At 33.4% G+C, this 20,622-nt stretch overlaps 1 protein-coding gene across 1 annotated transcript in view; it reads right to left on the bottom strand.

Moving 5' to 3' along the window:
- Sgcz (sarcoglycan zeta) overlaps positions 1-20,622 on the bottom strand; it is a 426,262-nt gene that overhangs the window by 176,563 nt on the left and 229,077 nt on the right. Inside the window, exon 3 of the mRNA XM_076852442.1 lies at positions 15,847-15,948. Within this exon, the coding sequence (XP_076708557.1) occupies positions 15,847-15,948 (102 nt within the window). The remainder of the gene's footprint in view (positions 1-15,846; positions 15,949-20,622) is intronic.

Here is a 20,622-nt window from a genome sequence, read left to right as displayed (position 1 = left end):
AACATTTTACATACTTTTCTAATTTGATAACTTAGAAATAACATGTAAGACTAGATGTTTGATTAACTATTTATCCAATTAAATATTATTCCATATAAGACACACAGCCCTGGGGAATATTAAAATTAATTTAAGAGCTTTTTAATCAATTGGATGATTTCCTACTATCCCTCTGTGATAAACTTTGATAACTGGAATAGTGAGATGTATTTTGATTCTACCTCCTGGTTTAGATTTTGATGATAAAAAGAGGAAAGAAATATGGTGAAATTGTGGTTAGCTGAGTAAAATGTAATATTGAGCCACAAATCATAGTGAAATGGAAGACAGCGACAATGATCTATGTGGATTACATAGACATTAATTTAAAACAAAGCCAAAAGCACTGCCTTAGATATTCTGTTGGCATTTGCATTACTTAAGGCAAAATTTTTGTGTTCTACTTAATGATAAAATAGATACATATCACACTGTAGTACTTTGATCCAATGAAACTTACACAAGAACGAAGAATAATAAACAATAAAGCTGGGTGCTCTGGAGGCTAAGGCTGGAAGTTCACAGTTTGAAATCAGCCTTAGCCACTTAGTGAGGCTCTAAGCAGATTAGTGAGACTGGGTTCCAAAATAAAAAATAAAAAGGGTTGAGGCTATCATTCACTGGTAAAGTATCCTTGGGTACAATACCCAGTCCTCAAATCCCCACAAGCCAAAAGCCAAAATTCCAGATTTAATATTTTTTTTTTCCCTCTTCTACAAAACTAGAGGATAAAAGGCAGGATAAAAAATCTGACTTTATTCCAGTTTGTCGTAATAACTCACTTTATAAGCGTAACTGCAGTCTACTTTATGCTTTGAATATAGCCCTTGCTGCTCTGCCACTGCAGCTTATTTTTTAAATGGACATGTTTCTTTCTCTTCCTTTCTCACTGCTCCTCCCTAATCTCTCTCCCTCCCTAATCTCAGGGGAAATGGGACTACCTTTCTTCCCCATTCTAGGCAGAGTTATCAGGTCCTAAAGTACACACCCACTTTAGGAAGGAAGTGACCCAGACTTTGGGGATGCTACCAGAAGATCTCAGAAATAACTACCTCCCAAATGAACAAGTGAATGACAACTTCAACAGAGAATACGTGGAATGCAGCCTTTGAGTCATCTCTTTAAAAGCCCCAGGTTCCTGATGAGGGGCAGCATCACAACCTTTGGTACAGAAGTCCCTTGTGTTTCTCCTTTGCTAGCAAAGCCTTAAACCTTCCTTTTCCTTTTTCTCAAAACTGTGTCCTTATTATTAGATTGACATCCAGGACAAGAACCAAGCTTTCAGCAACACAAGTGGTTCCAGAAATGAAATAGCATTAATTATACCTAAAATACATAATTGAAGGGAAATATGTGCAGTAATTTGAATTTCAACAAAAGAGTGAAAATAAATTTAACTTAAACTGTTTTTTTTTCAGAAAAAGTAAAAAAAATGTTTTTAAAATAGCTTTTACTTAAAAAAATATAATAGAGAACATCTGCAGGAATAAAGCAGTAAATATCAGACACATTGAAAATTTATGACATTTAATTAACTGTTCTTCTTATTGTCTTTTTCCTTATTTCACAGTCATTTGAATATCAAAATTAATACTTTTGTAACCTGGTTAAAGAATAACACCATGTAATTCTGCTTCAGATGGTGTCAAAGAAACAGTTCAGAGCATAAAGTAAAATTTTATCTTCAAAACCTTTATTTGCATATCTGAAAATCTAGAAAGAGAACGAATATATTTTTTTTCTGCACCTACTCTCTTCTCTGTAATCTGATAAACATCTCCAGTACTTCCTAGCTTTACCCTCCCTCACCCTACTTTTTTCCTTTACTGAATTACACAGCTTGATCACTTTATATTTCTTCTGCTTTTTTTTTCTTAGCACAAATGAAAGGAACTGTAACTAAGAAGAAAAATGACCAAATCATAAGACCCCAGTCTTGAAGGACACAGTGTAAACTTGGGTCCCTGAATTGAGTTAGAATGTTGTCCCGTGATATCTTATGCTTGTTATAATCATTTTAAAAACACAGAGATGTTTTAATTAAAATGACACTCTGTCCTCATGTTTAGTTCATTATCTGATAGAGATTCTATTAACAAATTGGTGGTATTTTCAATAGGAAAATACACAAACTTGTGTGCAAACAGAGGGAAGGATGTTTTTGATTGTTATCAAAGGAAGGGAAAGAGAAAGGATGGAGACAGGCAGAAACAAAAGAGCAAGGAAACTCTCAGACCTGGAACTTGCTGCCTGATAATGTCTTTCCCCACCTTCCTCTACTCTTTGAAAGGTCTGTGGAATGTACCTTCACCATCCTCCTATCCAGAGTCACATTGGCCCCAGAGAACAGTTATAGGCACACACCAAGATGCCTCAAAGGATCTTCCTCAACCTCAGCTACTCAATAAGAGGCTAGTTCCTTTCTTTGTTGGGGCAGTTTGAATTTTCTCTCCATCATGGATGTTCCCATTCTGCTTGGGGTGATCCCCTGTTTTTTTCTCATTCCAATTAAAGTCTTGTTTATATGTTCATATTCCTTGACCTGGTTTTATTTCTATTGTCCTTGGGTCAAAAATTCCTGTCTCTATTATCAGGATGAGCAGGAGGCCAAGAATAACTTCAGCAATATAGTAAAATCATTTTAAATAATGAGATGTCCAAGTTTAATTTAAAATTGTTTATGAACCACAATGCAAATACTTCATTTCCTTAAAATGTTGATCAGGACTTTATAAAATCAAGTCAACATCTGATTATGTGTGTGCACATTAGAGAGTTAGAGAGCCAGGGAATCCAGCAATGATAGGTTTATTCTTGGGTAGATGTCAGGATCAGGTAGAAGGGGAGCCTGAAGAATTCAACTGTGACAGCAAATTGGTGCCAGGGGTGATCACAGGATGTAAGTCCCCTGGAAATCCACAGAAATCATGTATGCATAATTGGATCATCCAAGGGAACAGAACAAGGATTAAGCTAAATTCTTTAAGTTTCTAAAAAGTAAGGTGATCAAAGGCAACATATGGTTTTCTTTTAATAGAATTAGAATATCTTAATAACATTAATAAAACCAAAATTCTATCAAATGTAATTTCTTTTATTTTCTTAATCCATGGGATTTTCAGGATTTTTATATCTACTAGTAAGCATGGGATAAAGATTACTTATTTCTTTCATAAATGTGCTTATTCAAAACAAGTTCAGATTTTATAGGAGATTATTTATTACTTCAAAGGAGATTTCAATTGCCATGGAGAGAGAAAATTAACCTGAAAAGATTACATCATAAGTCTTTCAATTAGTTTGTACATGCAAATCCAAGGAAAATGGACAGAGTAAGTATGGCAGAAGAGAGCAGAAAGAGGAAATTACAACTAGAGTTAATGGTGAGCCTTGACATGAGGAGAAAACTTGCGATAAAATGCAGATGAAGAAGATTTTATGGTATTTGCGATGGGTTCTGTTTTGATAGCTCCACTGAGAAAACAATGAGAAAAGCATAGAATGACCCTAGACATTCTGTCAAGACCAGTATTTTCAAGTGCCCAAGCAAGCCTACAAGCATATCACAGACCTCTGCCATTACAGAGGCAAGATCTCAGTGTCCCTGATGTTTATATTGCTTCATTTTTTTCTAATGTTTTATTTGAAGAAATGTCTCACACTTAAAAATGATAACATATATACTCAGTCAATCAGGATATTCCAATCTGTAATAATTAAGAGGAATGGATTTTAGTATTAAGATATTGTTAACAAATTACACAGCTTTGTGACTCTGTATCCCTCCATTTAATAAAATTTCTAATACTGCATCACAGAAAAGGAATGATTAAAAAGGAATGATTGCTTAACACATTAAATCTCAACCTAAAATAATAGGAAAGAATGAAAAACTTTTTGAGTTAATAAACTGATATTTTTTAAAAAATAAATTTTATTAATTAGAATCTAGTATGCTGTTATTATAAGCACTTGAGAGTTTCAGTGACTTGAGAATAATTTGCAAATCCCTTAGAATTCACAATCTGTGTGCCTAAAGTCCTAAGATGTTTTCCAAATTGATTTACCTTTGCTTTTTTTTAAACTTTATTCTGCAAGTATTTTTTGTTTGTACTTCTCTTAAAATATTTTCTAAAGCTATGTCTGTCAGCTTAACAATTTCAATGCTAATATTTGAAATATTTTTAATGTGGAAAGTGCAATATTTATAAGAAATAAAATAGCAGATATTTTCACAGCAATATTGGACAGCATGTATATTTCAAATGTATTTTGTGGAAAGTTCCAATTTTATAGAGTTCTAGATTGAGTTTATCCAAGTGATGAAACATTTCCATCATATAGGCTAATTTATCAGTAAAATTCAGCCATAAATTTATCCAAACAAGTTTAAATTTTTCAATTCAAATAAATGAGTCAATATTAACACAACATACCTCATTTTTTGCTTTTATAATCCAGAGATAAATTTTTGTCATGAGTTGTGTTGTGAATGAAGGTATAAGCTGTCCCTGTAACACTTCTTACCTACATGATGGCACTATATTTTTTTCTAATCTTTGTTTATTTATTTATTTAACCCTTCAATTCAGGTTCACAAACTGACCTGTTGTTTGGCCAACTCTGTCCCTGAGGCTTCTACATCTGGAGCAACTATCATAAAGAGACTGATAAAAGTTACCCCTTACTTTTTAAAACTAAGTTGAAAGGTGATTCTAATAGAGAAGTTGGAGAAAAGGGTGCAGTTAGAGTCATTTTCCAGCAGACCAAACTTAGAAGAGAGTACATTTCAAACCTTAGAATCTTGAAATTATATCCATGCCTATTTAACCCCCTGGAAAATCTTTCAACATACATAGGAATATGCTTCACTGGGTTTGAGATGGTTGGCTTATAGGATTCCTCAAATCAAATAGAACTCAGCTATTCACTGTTTTCTGAGCAAACCATGCCTTTTGAAAACTATTTTCTTGCTTACAGAAATCAACTAACTTTTAATCCAAATATCAATCTTTTTTTTCAAAGCCCTGTACAAATTCCTATCACATAGAGCCTACATTCTTGATTCATGGATGGTGAGTTAGCTTTGAGGACTCTATTTCAAGTCAAAATGCTATCCCTAGACTTGCTCCCATACCTGCCTTCTAATAAGAAAATAAAACATAAAATAATAATTAATGTATACACACAATATAAAGGAAATTATATAAAGGAAATTTCTTCAATTAACACTGGAGTCCTACAGTGGTCAAAAAGCTCAAGGCAGTTTCTTTTTGTATAATAAGTGACACTGTGCTTGCCCCATTTTATGTTATTCTGGTTTATTGTACTGAGACAGGGAGACAGGTGATGAGTCAGTATTGTTTATACAGGTAGATCTACAAAAAACAATTTTAAAAAGTGAAAATTTGAATTGCAATCTTCTCTTCAGTTTTTTTTGAAACATGTAATTTTGTCTCTTCATAAATAAGAAAAGAATATGACTACAATTTTCAGACAATAGGAATTCATTCCAGGGTCTAATTCCCTAAATGTTTACATTGGTAGAAACTTGTGAAACAAGTTCAAGAGATCAGGAGTAATGGGTATACCTCTTATATATGCATGCCATTTCATTTGTCTGATATGACAGAGAAATATCTTTTTGTAGAGATTTAATGTATATTCTTTCAATGCACTAGACATACACTCTCTCAATTATGTTGTCATTCACTAAAGATGCAAGTATTTTTCTCTATGCATATAGGTACTGAAACAAAAAGTTAAAAACATTTCACTGGAAACTTCATATCAACACGGCACCATTGTAAACAATTGATCTGCCTAAGATTACTGCTCTATGGAATTCACAATTTTTGTACTTTGTCCTTTGAAGTTCAAATAAAGTGTTTCATATTCTCTACTACATAATTCAATACATCTGTGACATCTGTGCCACAAATTGATTAAATGTGTGATTTTAGTAGCTAGGGCAGTATTTTTAAAACTGTTGATCAAACATATTACTGGGTTATAAAATCAATTTAGTTCATTGAAATAATTACTAATATATAAACACCTGCATGTGTGTGTGTCTGAGGGGTGTAGAATTAGAATAAGCTGGACTTGGCTAGTCTATTTTTAACTAGAAAATTTCAGAGTACATCATATCTTCTTTTAAAAAAATATTTTTAGTTGTAGATTGACACAATATCTTTATCTTATTTATTTCTTATTATGTGGTGCTGAGGATCAAATCCTGTGCCTCACACATACTAGGCAAGAGCTCTACTGCTGAGCCACAATCCAGGCCCCATAGACTTCTTACTATGGTTTATATTTTTAAAAGCCTGGAAAATACTGAGCTAAGGTAGATATTGATAATATTTTTCCTGTGATGTGTTTTCAGAGTTTTGTTCTGTTTCAGTAAATCCTTTTGTCATGACTAAGAGAATCCTCTGTAGCAATAGTCAGCCACACACATGTGGACGTGTGAGTTAAGGGTAATAAAGAAATGTGCTATTTGGAGAAGAAATTTTTTTTGAGCTCCATTATGAGAAATTACACCAATGCCTCATTAAAATCATTTACACTGGATAGTGGCAGTCAGCATAACATGAGCTCATTTTTTTAATATCAAATTAGAAAAATTTCTAATGAGCCAAAGAACCTATTTAAAAACAAACTCCACAGCATGGATTCCAAGAAAATATTTCAGAGAAAGTTTAGAGTGTTTTTCAGGACATGAATAATAACAGAATTCTAAAGGAATTCTCTTCATCTTCTTTCTGATAAAAGTTTGCCAATTCCATTTGCTCATGTAGGGATTTCACAATGGTTGAGAACACGCAGTTACAAAAGTTGGATAGTGTAAATTCACATTGCCCACAACTCTTTCCTTGTGATGCTCAGGTACATTATAGAATTCCTTGAGGCATAGTCTTTCCCACTTTGTAAAATGTCTACTTCACATGCTGTGAGGATTAGATAAATGCATTGCTAGCTCTTCGCATAGCAGTCAATACAGGGAAAAATAGTTAACAATTGGAAGCAGGGATATTCAAGATGAAATGACAAGTAACTAAAGCTTAATTATTTATCCTACCCCTAGGATATTTAGTTTCTAACACTGATTTAGATTGCTATATTAGATTATTTTAAGACATTAAAGATGTATCATGTTGCCTTGTATTTCAATTTCATTCTTTCTTTAATATATCCCTATTCCAGATTCTTTGCAACAGATGGTGACTCACAAAAATCTGCTGCTACACAAAACAGCAACCCAAGGTAATTAGTGTGTTTCCTTTTCATTCTAAGTCCCTTAAATTATTATTGTCTCAATCTTCCTCAGGGAGAGTTATCTACAGGGCTGTGTATGCCTGGAAAGAGAGGCAGAATACTATAGGTAATTTTTAAAGTATTTGTTTACAAAGGCAAATAAATTTGACTTTTTGGTAGTGCTTCATCAGTATCTATGAGATACCACTAGTGAAAGAAAATAGATTATCTCTAGAAAAAGATTATATGTGCTATAAGATGAACCCCTTTAGGAGCCTGTCTAAAGTTGTTTGGTTTTGTTTTTAAGTCCAAGTTTACTTACACTTACATATTTAACAACTTCAAACTGTCTCTGAGTTTAATGAGAATCTCCATCAATGTTATTACCAGGTTCTTCTTTTACTCCTAAGCAAGGTCCAACGTGCTCACACCATACCCTATACTTTCTTCTAGGAGACCAGCCCAGCATTCCATACATGTAAACAGGAACATGGATTTCCTGAAGAATATGTGCTATAGTTTGTCTCCTCTAAATGTCACACTGAAATTTAATTGCATTTGAGATATTAAGAGATGGAACCTTTTAAGAGGTGATTAGGTCATGGAGGCATCTCCCACATGAATAGAATAAAGTCATTATCAGAGGTGCTGGTTAATTATAAAAAGGAAATAGGCTCTTTTTCTCACTCTTGTGTTCTCTTGCCATCTGATGCCTTCCTCCAAGCTATAATACATCCCATTAAGAGGACCCTAACTGTGTATATAGCCCCTGGATCTTGGACTTCCCAGGCTCTAGAACCAGGAGCAAAATAAACTTCTATCATTGACTGTTTACCCAATCTGTGCCATTCAACAACAGAAAACGTGTTAAGACCATATGTCAAAATGATTACTTTGGATAGTGTGAAGAATTGTTTAAAAACGCGGAAACAGCAACATGGTAAGATCTACATGCTGGTCATAATATGAAAACTCGGCAGCTGAGTCACCACCTGCAAATGAGACAATATCTCATCATGTTTGCAGTGCAGATTAAGTAAGCTCATATATTTAAAAATGTTTTGTAAAGTGCAAAGTTTAATTCTAAATATTTTAAATCTATTAGTAGTACATTTCAGTGTTTACATCAGTAGACACATGGGTTGGTTCAAGGGCAACTGTCAGCCAGCTAAAAATTGCATATAAATATATAGTTATGTTTGTATTTACATATTTTCCTCAGCTTTTAGTGGCTCTAATTAAAGATATCTGACCTTAAAAACATTAAAAGGCATTTTTTTTTGCTGTACAAATGATTGCTATCATTTCCATGCTCACTACTAATGCTTCTTAACTGGCATTTTGCATATAACCCCTAGAGAGAAGGGGTTGTATGCAATTTACTTGTGGATGCTAGATAAATGCAACAGAAAGCCTGAGTCCATCAATACTGCAAAAACTAAAGTCCTATTATTTCCAAAAAATAAGGTATTTGCTATGAATTAATTAAAAGAGTCTGTTTAAAGGAATACAATGTAGAAGCCAATTTTACACAGTTGAGACTCTATGTCTTGAGTTCAGGTTCACCCCAATCCTTGACACTATGACGCATCATTCAAATTTCCTAAGTCTTGAGATGAATCATCTGTGAACTGGGAATAAAATTATCTAAACTTCTCACCCCTCAGCATTGCTGTGAAAATAAAATGAACTGGCTTATAAGTAGGTCTCAACAAATAATTTTATTTATAAAATTTTAAAACAACAAAACTCATTGTTTGCCTACTATAAATTGTTGGGCAATATTTTGAAGACTGAAATAGACATGTTCCCTAGTTAATTGAGTGGATGGTTATTGCTGTATTTCAGTAGGGTAGTCAAATGACTAACATAATTAAAAATGCTAAAGGCTATCTTGAAGCTAATGAAGAACACACACAGATGCAAAGTAATGAGGACCAAAAAATGAAACAAAATAGTACAAAACTGAGTGATTAAAATCTCTTTCGTGGAACACCTATGCAGTAAGAAATCAAAGTAAAATTAGAAACCACTCACAAATGAAAAGTTTTCAGAGGATATTATTAGACTCATGAGATACGGCCTAAATAGTTGATATAAACTTTATCGCTATAGATTTATTTGATACAGAAAATATTGAAAGTAAATTACTCAAGCATTCAATTCAATAAAATAGGAAAATGACAATGGGTTTAAAAAGTCGAGAAAGGTCACAAAGGGAGTCTGGACAAAGTAAATGATCCTAGGCAGGAATACTCAATACTGTAAAGATGTCATTCTCCTCAAATTAAATATAGCCATAATTATATTCCCAACAGGAATTTTTATGAAACTTGACAGCTGATGATTAAGTTCATTGAGAAGAAAAGATGCACAATAGGCAAACGCTTTTGAAAAAGTAATAAGAAAAGAAATTGCAAGTTATAAAAAACATTTCTTAAAGTGAAAGTATGAGCCTTTGGCAAGCATATCAATAGAACAGAATGGTGAGAACAGAAATAAATCCATAGACATTTGAGAACACCATATATGAGAAAGGTCATATTTCAAACCAATGATGAAAAAATGAACCATTCAAATTATAGCATCGGGGGCTATTGGTTATTCATGAGAAAGAGGGAGAGAGAGAGAAGGAGAAAGAAGAAAGGAAGGACAGAAAAGTTTTCAAAAACCTCTCTCCATCATTATTTAACAAATTCAGCCATAATAATTTTCTATAAGAAATTTGTTTTACTTGGTGCAGCCAATAATCTTATAAGTTTATACTATAAACTTGGAAAATCATCAGCCAAAGAAAGAAAATGAAATTATTTCATAACAGTATAGAGCATACAACCTACCATTAATTAATCCATATGCCTAGAAGGAAAAAAAATGAGTGTCAACATGTTAATGGAAAGTCTAACCCAAATGAATTAATCTGGATGGAGGAGAAGGAAGTGGCAAGTAGATAATACTGTACAAATCTACCAAGAATGGAGGATGGAATGTATCACTGTATGAATTCTACAGAGGCATTAAAACCCAGGGAATTAAATTTATCTACATCTGGTTGGCACACCTCAGACTCTCAAAAGAGAGAGAACAGTCACAGTCTTTCCACTTACAGTCTCTCTAGTGAAACAAATAATATAGCGACATTAATACCCCTACCCCAACTTGTAACCCATCAGGAATAATTTAAACCCAGAAAAAGGAAGTGCTTTAAGTTTTAGAATTTAAAAATACTACGATTTTAATAAAATCACAGATCAAAGACAGTAAAAACCTTATAAGATAAAAAAGGGGATTGTAGACCTAAGTAAAATTCTGAGAATCCCAGCATCATCACTATAAACAAAATACATGAATTAGAGCAGAGCCAAATTCACAGGGAAGAAAATTATCTCATGGAATGGGAGAAAGATTCTGAAGAACTGATAAATTACATTCAAAGAAAATAAGAAGAATGCAAAATATTTATTGAAATTACAATATTTATAAAGAACAAAGATGACTCAATATTAGAAACATGACTTTCTCTGAATTAAAGAACTGAAACGTAAAACTGAAAGCTATTAACTGGCCATGGAGGCTCACACCTGTGGTCTCAGCTACTCTGGAGGCTGAGGTGGGAGAATGGCTGGAGCCCAGGAGCTTGAGGCCAGCCTCGTAACACAGTGAGATCCCAATATAGTGAGACAACAAGCTCTAAAATCTACTGAAATAATAGTGAAGACTTTCTGGATATGAAAAAAAAGCGAAATTAGTAAAAATGTATCAGGCATCCAGAAAGAATATTTGTGTCACCAACAGGAGAAAAATATCAGCTGCGTTTAGACTTTTCATGACAATGTTCAGTACTAACATTTACTAAAAGAGTTCAAAATTCTGAGGAATTAACCATTAATAATTCTCCCCACAAAAAATTAAAGCAACAAATACTCTCAGCATCAAATATCTCATAAATTTTAAAAAATCAAAACAAACTAATTAAATACAAAATACACATAAGCAAGGAGTGATTGAATAATGAACTGAGGATGGAGTAGCCATAATAAATAGAGGACCAGCGATGGAACCTGCAGTCCTGTCTATGTAGAGGGAAGACCAAAGTGCAGCCGCAAGAAAAGTTGCACAACAGAATGTAAATATTATGAACTCTGAGGAAGTTAAAATGCTATAATTATCAAAAAACTGAAAGTGAAGAGGGATGAGGACAAATTGGAGAGGAGCTAATCACCTCAAATTACGCTGCAGGGAGTTAACAAATGCTGTCTGAAATTGAAACATGAAGCTATTCAATCTGGCTTCCTAATGGTATTCAAAATCTTTTATTCTTAACCTTAAAAGCACAATTTAAAAAAATTGGTGGTAAAGGTATATTTACGTTTAGCCATTTCAATGTATTTCAGATGATTTTTCTTCTACTAAATTATGCATAATAGGTTAATTATAAATAGTATGTACAAGTCTATATATACTCTTTATTCTTTTATTTGTGCAGGAATATAATTACATAGCTGTGATGATGTTGACCTGATGTAAAGTTTCATTTTCTTTAGTGTGAAGATTTTGGAGACACTTGTGTTGTTTTGTACATGAACCAGAAGACATCACTGTAAAATCATAAATGTCTCCCATATAAACATTTAAATGTAAAATGATAATGATGAATGAGATAATTATGGAAGGCTTCACATCTCTATTTGTATGAAATAGTTTATATGGGAGAAAGAAAACCTGCACAGAGATTTTCCATGGTACCTGAAAGAGACAGGTAAGGAAATTAACATACTGTGTAAGCAGAAAAGATTTACTGTGCTAGTCTGGCCCCATGGTTTTGTCTCTGAACCCTATAAAAAAGAATTGTATATACAATATGCAAAACTGGTTGTATAAAAGAACCGAGTTTGCATCACACAGCTCTGAAGCCAGCGAAATGAACATAAGAAGAGCGGATCCTTGCTCACAGTTTGCTAATACAGCAGGACTAAGAACTCAGGACTTCTTCATTTTGCTGTGGAGGTACTTGAATTGGAATTATCTGGTAGTAGTTCCTTGGGTATTATTATCAACCTGTCATTCAGAACACTGTGATCAGTGGCAAGTGAAGTATCAATTTAACTAATAATCCTTAAACAGGAAAAAAATAAACAAAAATAGAGGACAGATAAGTTTGGTGATACTTTACAGGGTTCTAGAGAATCTCACGGCATGAATCTGGCTGCTAAGAATCAGTGAAATGTATGAAAGAGCATCCCATTAATAACCTGGACTCATGATACCCTAGGAAACATACTCCAGTTACATTTAAAGAAAATGAGTCTGCTAATTACATCTGGAGTTTCTGATATTCAACGATTTTGTCCCAATGTTAGCCCATGTGCCCTGAAGACTGGGGCAGAATGTAATCATTACCATCATTTATATAAGGCAGCCCAAATTCCACATCCTTTGTGTCTTTCCTGTTTGAAGAGAATTACGCATTTCATTTCAGTAATATTCAGTGCACAATTCTTTTGTAACAGTAATGATATTAATTTTGAGAGATGCATTGAATTTCAAGATGTTTTAGGGGTAGACTACACTACATTGTGTGTGTGTGTGTGTGTGTGTGTGTGTATGTATGTATGTGTTGTGGACTGTTTTGATGAGCCAGTTAGAAAAGGTTGATTTTGAAAAGGATAAAGATTGTAAATTTCTATAGGTGTAATAGAACTTCAAATAAGTATGACTATTTTGGGTGGTGGTCTTAGGGAAGTCATTTAGCTTAAAGAGTAGATTCAGGTGACAAGATGTGTGTTTATGGGCAACTGCACTTTTATGCAGCAGAAATCTCTTATCACCTTTCCGTGTGTATGATTAAATATCTAAATAACCAAAAAGTAACTTTAAATAAGAAAATGATATTTGAAAGTGTGGAATACTGGCTAAATATAAAGAAGGCAACCGGCTGTCATTAACAGGGTAGAAATAGATGCATATCAATATCGTACAAAGTAGTGTTTCTCTCAGCTAAATTGAATCTTTATAAATACCTTTTAAATTTAATACATTTTTCTACCTGAAAACCACTGGATTTTTGAAATTTTATCATAAACAGAATACATAAAAATGTAAGTGAGATTGATAGGTGTACCTGATTTTTTAAAATAAGCTCATTTCTCCTAGAATTACTGAATTTTTTCTGTTTTTTCTTAACCTAAGAATTAAGAATTTTGAGAAGTTTTATCAATTCCACTTTAGTAATGAGAAAATAACATCTGAGAGAAATCGTGCCTGTCTTTTTGAAATAGCAAAATATTCTTTGCAGCAAGAATGAACCACAGCGTACATTCACCCACAAGTGAATTGTAATATGGGAATTGAGTATAAAATACAAATTGTCTCTTTCTTTTTCCTTTATTTATTTATTGCTGCTGTCTGTGAATGTATAGCAACGTTTCCCAAGGGATAAATGAGTTTCCTTTTACTTCTGTTCTTCAAACCAGACTTCCACCTCTTATGCTTTACCATGCTTCCTCCCTACTGGGAGGCAAACAGCAATGAGAGGAGACAAAGGAAAGAAGCCACAGGGCTGAAGATGTGAGAGGGAGCTTGCAGTTCTCAGTCAATGCAGTAGGCTTTGGAAATGCTTGTGAACTTGAGATAAGCTCATCCCAGGCATGAAGATTAGGAAACCCATCTGCCACCACCTCACACTTTAATGGAAAAAATGAGTGGACCTTGTCTTATTTCCTCCATAGAATTGAGACTCATTCTTGTTTCCAGTAGAACCACCTGTTGTTACACTCCCCCCAATTCCCCTGCTCAGAAGACAAATTGCATGACCCTCCCATTGACAGAGACCTTCACAATCTTTCTTTAAGTTGGGTTGCCAGAGGGACACTAAAACTTGGCCTAAATGACTTAGAGAAACTCTTCTTTGCTATCCCTGGACTTGTCAACAGAATGAATTTTCAAAAAAGTTTGTGGCCTGGTATGTTGGCACTCTCCTGTAATCCCAAGAGCAAGGGAGGCTGAGACAGGAGGATTGCAAGTTCAAAGCCAGCTCAGCAAAGGCAAGGTGCTAAGTAAACGATACTCTGTCTCTGAATAAAAATACAAAATAAGGCTAGGGATGTGGCTCAGTGATTCTGTACTGCTGAGTTCTATCCCCAGGAACTGTCCCCCCACCCATCAAAAAAAAAAAAAAAAAAACAGTTTCTGCCTGAAACTTTTCCCTCCTCCTTCCTAGATTAAGTAATTTCTTGATTTCCACACACAAAAATTTTTACTGTTTTCAAATACTGAACAACTTAAAGTGACAACAACCAAAAAAAGCACAGTGAAAATAGTTGTGAATGGTGGTGGCTTTCAATCAAGGAAACATATTGATATATGCAAACATGAGATTTTCTTCCATTTTTTCCTAGAATCAAAATAAAGAAGTATTCTGGGTGAAGTGTTTATGTTTAATTATTTTTAAAAGTTTAACCATAAAAGGCAAGTTTTCAGACATGTGTCTCTTGATTTACATGGGACCAAACTTTGGAAAGTATTATCAAAATAGAATTCCAGTACCTAGAGTGCAATCGTATAGTATATTAGTGAAGCTCTATCATTTCACATTATAAAAAAGTCATTTAATATAACTATCATAATTAAAAGTTATATGAAAGTTGATCCTTTGATCTCATTTCAGTTTGGTAATAAGGGAAAAAATAGCTTCAAGTCAATTATTCAAATTATGTTTTCCTATGTAGTCTATTTGCTAATGTATCATATTGGCAATATTAAAATATTATTTTAATCTTAAATAGATTTTCATATTTATGAAAGATTAATATTTTTCTGACATATATAACAAACTTTCTTTATTTCTCTCTCACTAAATATATTTTCACATATATACACATACCCCAGATATTTGTTTAATAGATTTGGAAGATTTTAATGTACCTGAAAATAGTTACTATCTTCTAAGAAGAATCACACTTAAGCCAAAATAAACAATAATTTAGCTACAATCTTGATGTTTTTAGCATGCTGCTAAATGATAAAATACATATAGAACACTCTCTCTCTTTCTCTCTCTCTCAAAGGACAAATATTCTGACATGATTGAAATAAGGTACATCCAGAAATAAATTTAATTTCCACATAAAAACTCCTGGTCATCTCTTTTAGCAAATACATGTCTATTAAAGCTGAAAACATATATGGTATATTCAATTGAAATCATTAATGTGACTCAACACTTTTTGCAAAAATTATTCAACACATATCAAATGCCCACTTTATATTAACTATGACTGTGTATTTATATCTCACAGTGAAAATAGAGGGGCAAATTTTATAGACTAACAAAAGCAGCACTGCATTTCAATTCAAAATGATCTTGAATTTGTCAGTTTGAAACTAATCTTCACTGTTTTTCAATTGTCTCACCGTTTTAACTTTAATAGGTCTTTAGCTAACGAAAACTGATACATAAGGAGATAAGGGAATTCTATGCTCCTATTTCAAGCTAAAACATAAGCTCTAAATTATCTTTTACAGTAAGCCAAAGCCAGTATCACATACCTTTCGGGAATGAATTTCTTTCACATACAATGGAAGTAGAAACTCAGATATACCTTCAAGTCGGATTCCCTTCTTGGTGACTCTCAGATTTCCCATACCATCCTACAAGCAATGAAATATAGTTCACTTTTAGGTTAATTAGAGGATGAAATATCTGGCCGCAATTTTCTTAGGCCTAAATGGAGGAAACAGTGAGTTCAAATCAGTGATGATTTAAGGAAAATGAGAGACTGAATCTACTCAATGAATGATTGCAGCACTTTGCATACATACAGAGGACTCTATTTAAAATGAACAGGAAACAGGATAATAAAGACCTGGTGTTTACTCCTAGCTCTGTCAGAGACCAGGATTTACCTATGAACAAATCAACTAATTTCTTCATGCATTAATTCAATTATAAATTAGGTATAATGATACTTGGAAACAACTTTGCAGAAAGTTCAGAAAATATTGTGACAAGTATACAACTAATTCTATAATATTCAAAGAGTCTCATTTGCATACTAATATTTTAACAACTGATGTTCCAGCACTAAAACCATGAATAAACATATATCCTATACTTTAGAAAGAGAAGGAGAAAATGAATACACAAATGTATTGATGAGATGGAACAAAATCAGCAAAATCAGAGCACTATTGGGAATTAAAGAAAGATTTCACGATTGGTAGGAGAGTAAACCATTTATCATGGAAGACAGTGATTGATACAGGCCTTGGAAATGGGGAAAATTTCAACAGGGGAGGTCTATGAAAAGTAGAACAGAATGAAAATATTGTTACCATTTAGGAAAAAGCATGCTGTTGGATCCAAATAATGCATGGTTTTCCCACTTTTGACTGTTGGAGGAGAATATGTTTTGGGGCCAGAGAAAGAAAAACCATGAATGCAAAGCCTAAGACAAATTCTAAGAGAAGAAATGCAAAAGGTACTTAAATAGCTTAATGGCTTGAAATGATTGGAGTTAAGCTTCAAGAAGACTAATGAGGCTGAAATACTGCACAGGGTTATCTGTTGAAGTCAGTAATAAGGCAACATGTGGTAATAATTGTGAAGAGTACGATAGAAGAACAATCTGCAGCCTTGATAAGTAATTTTATCTGGTGACACTGAAAAGAGGAATATTTACGATTAAATCAAGGTTTCAGGACTCTGAGTGATTAAGGAAATTCAGTGATTTTCTAAAAATTGGAATAGTGGAATAGTTCAAGGCCAGAACTAAGTTTAGCTTTGGACTTTCTCTTTTTTTTTTTTTTTTTTAGGTACAGGAATCTCTGGTTAACTTTATTTATTTATTATTATTATTATTATTATTAGTTGTTCAAAACATTACAAAGCTCTTGACATATCATATTTCTAGCTTTGAGATATCTTTGCAAAATTTAGATATCTATCACTCAGCATCCCTATAGAAAGTAGATTGGGAATGGTAGTTGCTTAAGGCATACTAAAATCTTTCATGAGGATAAGCAAGTTCCATGTGGCAAGATGTATATCAAAGCAAAGAGAAACTCCTGGGGACAGACTTGTTCTGTGTTGTTCTGTGGCTTGGAAAGAGGTGTTCCATATTTTCACGGAAGTTTTAATCAGAATAAAAGGAAATGGGTGACTATGACTATCTCACCTTGTACCTCTCATCCCCCCTGCCAAAAAAAAAATTCAATGAGGTATTATAACATGAAGGTATTGCTGACAGAAAACATTTATGCAGAAAAGATTTGGTGATGGAAAAAATGAAAAGAGACAGAGAAAGAGAAACAAATAGAGAAAAAAAGATTATGAAGTGGTAAGGTCTCACTCTTTCCTGAGAAGAAGAAAATAATAGATTCAGTGGAATTAAACTTGAAAGGAATATAAAGGAATTAGTTTCTTGAGGCAAGTGAAGAAGTTTCAAGGTGACACAAGAAATGTCTAGTAGGTGACCAACCTAACAGAAACACATAGGAGAATTTCAAGCAGTACTGAAGGTTTAACTTCGATGAGAAAACAGGTATGCTTTTGTTAGAAAGATGACTTCTCTGAGATGGAGCTGGTTTGCAGAAGTTTTATAGTATCATTGTTCACTTATGAAAATGAAAAGTACCTATGATTAAATGACATGGTGACTCTTTTACTTGATCTAAATTAGTGAGGTTTTGTGAGATTATGCCCATCTACAAAATAGAAAATGGCAGAATTACCAGTGAGAAAGACTCAAAATGAAGATTTATTAACCTAGAAGGTCAGAAAATCATAAGGAGGTGGACTTCTAAAGTAGTGAGAAATGATCCTCCTCAAATGACTGGCCATTACTTTCCTCATCAGGTAGCAAGCAACAAGTAACAGCTGTGTTGGGCTGCAAAAATAGGAAAGAACCAAAGAATAGTACATGGTGATATTTATGATCAGATTCAATAGAAGTTAAGAAATCTGAGAACTATTAATAAAAGTTCATCTTCTTCAGAAAATGGAACATTGGATTTTGAGATCTGGAAGGTGAGAAATTTTCCAGAGATAATAAGGCCTAAAGAAGACCCAAGCAGTTGTGGCAGAGGCAGACTAAGTGCAGAATTCTAGGGAATTCAGAAAGCCAAGAAAAATTGTTTGTGTATATATACACATATACATATGCACACATACATATACATATATAACATATGTATACACACACATAAATGTATATACAAATTTTTTTGTGTGTATAATATATAATATGATATGGATTGAAAAAATTATTTGATCTCAGAAGGATTTTCTATAATTAAATCTCACACCATGACTGTGCATATGTAATCTCAAAAACCGGCTGGAAGGAGGAAATGTTCTGAAATTGTCCCCACTGAGTTTCTGTGGAAATACCAGTGTTATTATTAAATTATATCAGGGAAATAGAAACAAATGCTATCACAAATGAAATTCCCTTTTCAATATTAGTCTTAAAAATGCTTCAATAAACTGATCATCAATAAGAAAATTGGGCATCCAAAGTTAAGTGTGATACTGTTTATGCTATATGCATATTTAATTTGGGAATGTCTTCAGTCTTAAGCTCAGTAAAAGGTCTTCTTTCATTTTCTACATAATATATGACTTAAGATACATAACTAATTGTATTTCATTAGATAAAAGAGAATTCCCCTGCACAAGTGTAAGGCTGTTGTTATGATAATATAATCTAACCTGTTTCACCACATCTGTATTTGTCTCATTTCTCTTGTCTTCTATGAAGGAAAGATTTACAAAAATTTCCATATTATCTAAATGCAGTTGCAAAATACAACACTTTCTCAATACACACACACACACACACACACACACACACATACACACACACAATCTTCACACGCATGTATAAAGTCTACTGATAATTTATGAGATGATGAAATAATCCAGTGTCCTGTCTACAGGAACACTAAGAAGTGATTTTATCTTTATAGTCATTATATCTTCCTCGTCCACTGTATTCTTGGTCCTATCTGAAAGGAAGAAAATAATTTCTGAATTTTCTATTAAGAACGACATTGACAAAATACCACAAGATAACAGAATCTAACATGGGTTTGCCCCAAGCCTTTCTTGGTTTGACAACTTCTTTCAATAACCTCCATTAACTAATATTGGTGCTTCAAATTTTGTCTTCTATAAAAGGAATAATCTGGAGCAGGTGCTGTAATCCAGCCACTGGAGAGGCTGAGGCGGGTGGAACACATAAGTTCAAGGCCAGCCTGGGCAACTTAGTGAGTCCCTATCTCAAAATAAATTTAAAAAGGGGATTTTATTGAATCCCCCCTGGATTATTGAATCCCCCCTGCATTCAATCTCTAGTATATAAAAAAAGATAAAACAAAACAAATTATAACAGAATTTATTTGTTTATTGCAAGGATTATCTGAAAGGATATACAAAGTTTAAATCAGTGCCTAATTTATGTGGATGTATTCAATAGTTTTAACAATTATTGTTCAATTTAATAATTATGCAACGATGTTAATAATAACAAAATTATTAGACTGGGGTTGTAGCTCAGAGGAAGAGCACTCACCTAGCATGCGTGAGGCACTGGGTTCAATCCTCAGTACCACATAAAAATAAAATAAAGGTATTCTGTGCACCTACAACTTCAAAATAAATATTGAAAAAATAATAACAATTATCAATATTTTATTTAAAAGTTTTAATTTTGTCTCATGATAAAAATACATAATTTTTAATATTCAGAGGGCTTATCATTCAACTGCAGGAGAATCTACATCAAATTTTATTACCATTAGAATTATGATGTTTTTTTTCATTTTTCATAATCTCATGTTAGTCTGAATGTGTTCCCTCCAAAATTTGGAATTTTACAGTCCATGTGCTAGTGTGGTTGAATCAACTTTAAGAAGTGATTTGGCCATGAGAGGCTCCTCTCTTGTGAATGAGACTAAAGAACTTGGTAAGAGTGGCATTATACATGTACAGCTTTCTCTTGCTTTTCTGTCAATGCTATGTGTGGACACTGTGTTCCTCCCCTTTTAAGGACTTATCTAGGCACCATCTTGGAAGCAGAGAAGTCCTAACCAGACAAGTGAACCTGCTGGCACCTGTATCTTAAACTATGAGAGAATAAATTTCAGTTTTTGATAAATTAGCAAATGTCAGGTATTTTGTTATAGCAACACAAACAAACCAAACGAACTAAAGATGCTTGCCACTAACTTACTTTCAACCGACAGTGTAGAATCATTTTGGAAAGGGTTGTAGAGTCAGAGTTTGAAACTTGATTTTACTACTTGCTGTTGATTTTCACCTAG

Source organism: Callospermophilus lateralis, chromosome 4 (assembly GCF_048772815.1).
Source record: "Callospermophilus lateralis isolate mCalLat2 chromosome 4, mCalLat2.hap1, whole genome shotgun sequence".
NCBI lineage: Eukaryota > Metazoa > Chordata > Mammalia > Rodentia > Sciuridae > Callospermophilus > Callospermophilus lateralis.
Note: the sequence above shows the minus strand (reverse complement) of the source record. Positions and strands in the feature narration are given on the sequence as shown.